This window comes from Nyctereutes procyonoides, unplaced genomic scaffold (genome assembly GCF_905146905.1).
Source record: "Nyctereutes procyonoides isolate TBG_1078 unplaced genomic scaffold, NYPRO_anot_genome, whole genome shotgun sequence".
Lineage (NCBI taxonomy): Eukaryota > Metazoa > Chordata > Mammalia > Carnivora > Canidae > Nyctereutes > Nyctereutes procyonoides.
Window position 1 is genome coordinate 5,243,687 of NW_026575045.1, and position 1,276 is coordinate 5,244,962.

Below are 1,276 nucleotides of genomic sequence, written 5' to 3' on the forward strand. Positions count from 1 at the left end.
ACCTAGAGATCGCAGTTTGGTTCTGGTCCTTTCCCTCCCGGGGTCTACGGGGGTCCGAGATCTCTCACGCGGAGTGGGGGCCGCGACTCCGCGCTCACCCTCCCCGCCAGCCGAGTGCGCAGCCACCCCCTTCCCTCCCGGCCCAGCGCCGCGGTCCCCCCCGCCTCTCTCCCCTCATCCTCGGCAGCCGGGCGGTCCGCTGCTCACTTGAGCAAGTCCTTCGACTCGGCCGACAGCCGAGCCATGTTGGCGGTGGAGAGGGCGGAAAGGTGCGGCGGCGGCGGCATCTGGCAGATGGTGCAGGGGCACGGCAGCCCGGCCCAGTGCTGGAAGCCGCTGCCCAGCTGCAGGGCCGGCGGCGTGGAGGGCGCCTTGAGCAGAGAGTGGGGAGGTCGAATGGTGCCGATGGCCGGCAGCGAGGCGGCGGACAGCGGCGACGAGGCGTTGCCGGACGAGAGCGCGCCGCCCAGGATGGGGTGCACCGGGTGCACGGCGTTGGCGGCGTGTGCTGGGTGGCCGGCGGAGTGGCCCACGGTCCCGCAGTGGAAGGCAGAGTGGTGGCCCCCGTAGATCTCGCCAACCAACCTCTTCATCTCCTCCAGGGAGCTGGTGAGCATGAGGATGTAGTTTCTGGCCAGCAGGAGAGTGGCGATCTTGGAGAGCTTGCGCACCGAGGGCCCGTGCGCGTAGGGCATGACCTCGCGCAGCCCGTCCATGGCTAGGTTGAGGTCGTGCATCCGCTTGCGCTCGCGGCCGTTGATCTTCAGCCGTAATTGCTGTAGGTCCTGCTCCGACAGCTGCTTCTTGATTTTGTACTTGCTACTCTCGCCCGTGGCCTTGGCGCCGGCCCGCGAGAGACTCTCCCCGGGCATCTTCTGCACCATGTCGCCCTGAGTGGAGGAGACCGAGTTGAGACGGCTCTCCTGGTGGTGGTGGTGGCGGTGGTGATGTTCCCTCAGATACATCTCATCCATGTCCGGCGATGAAGCTCTGCTGGAGACAGAGCTCGAATCAGAATTCATTTTATTACGGGGGATGCGGCCCTACCGTGGGGAGGCTTTAGGTGGGAAATTAAAGAAAATCTTGAATTAAAAAAAAAATCTGCACAGCCCAATGACCCACTTCTCAGCGACAAGACGTGAGAAGAAAAGCTGAAGCACTGCCTTTCCCCCTCCCCACTCCCTTCTCTCCGCTCGGCTGTTTCCTGGACTGCGAGTTGGTGTATGCTTGCACTAACCTCACGCTGAAAAAGAGGGGCTTTTATAGAGCTGCGCCG

The 1,276-nt window shown here is 63.7% G+C and overlaps 1 protein-coding gene across 1 annotated transcript; it reads right to left on the minus strand.

Moving 5' to 3' along the window:
* Positions 1–203: 203 nt before the first annotated feature.
* On the minus strand, positions 204–1,022 carry OLIG3 (oligodendrocyte transcription factor 3). The gene has a single exon (XM_055324628.1). The coding sequence runs from the start codon at positions 1,020–1,022 to the stop codon at positions 204–206; it is 819 nt and encodes a 272-aa protein (XP_055180603.1).
* Positions 1,023–1,276: the final 254 nt, after the last annotated feature.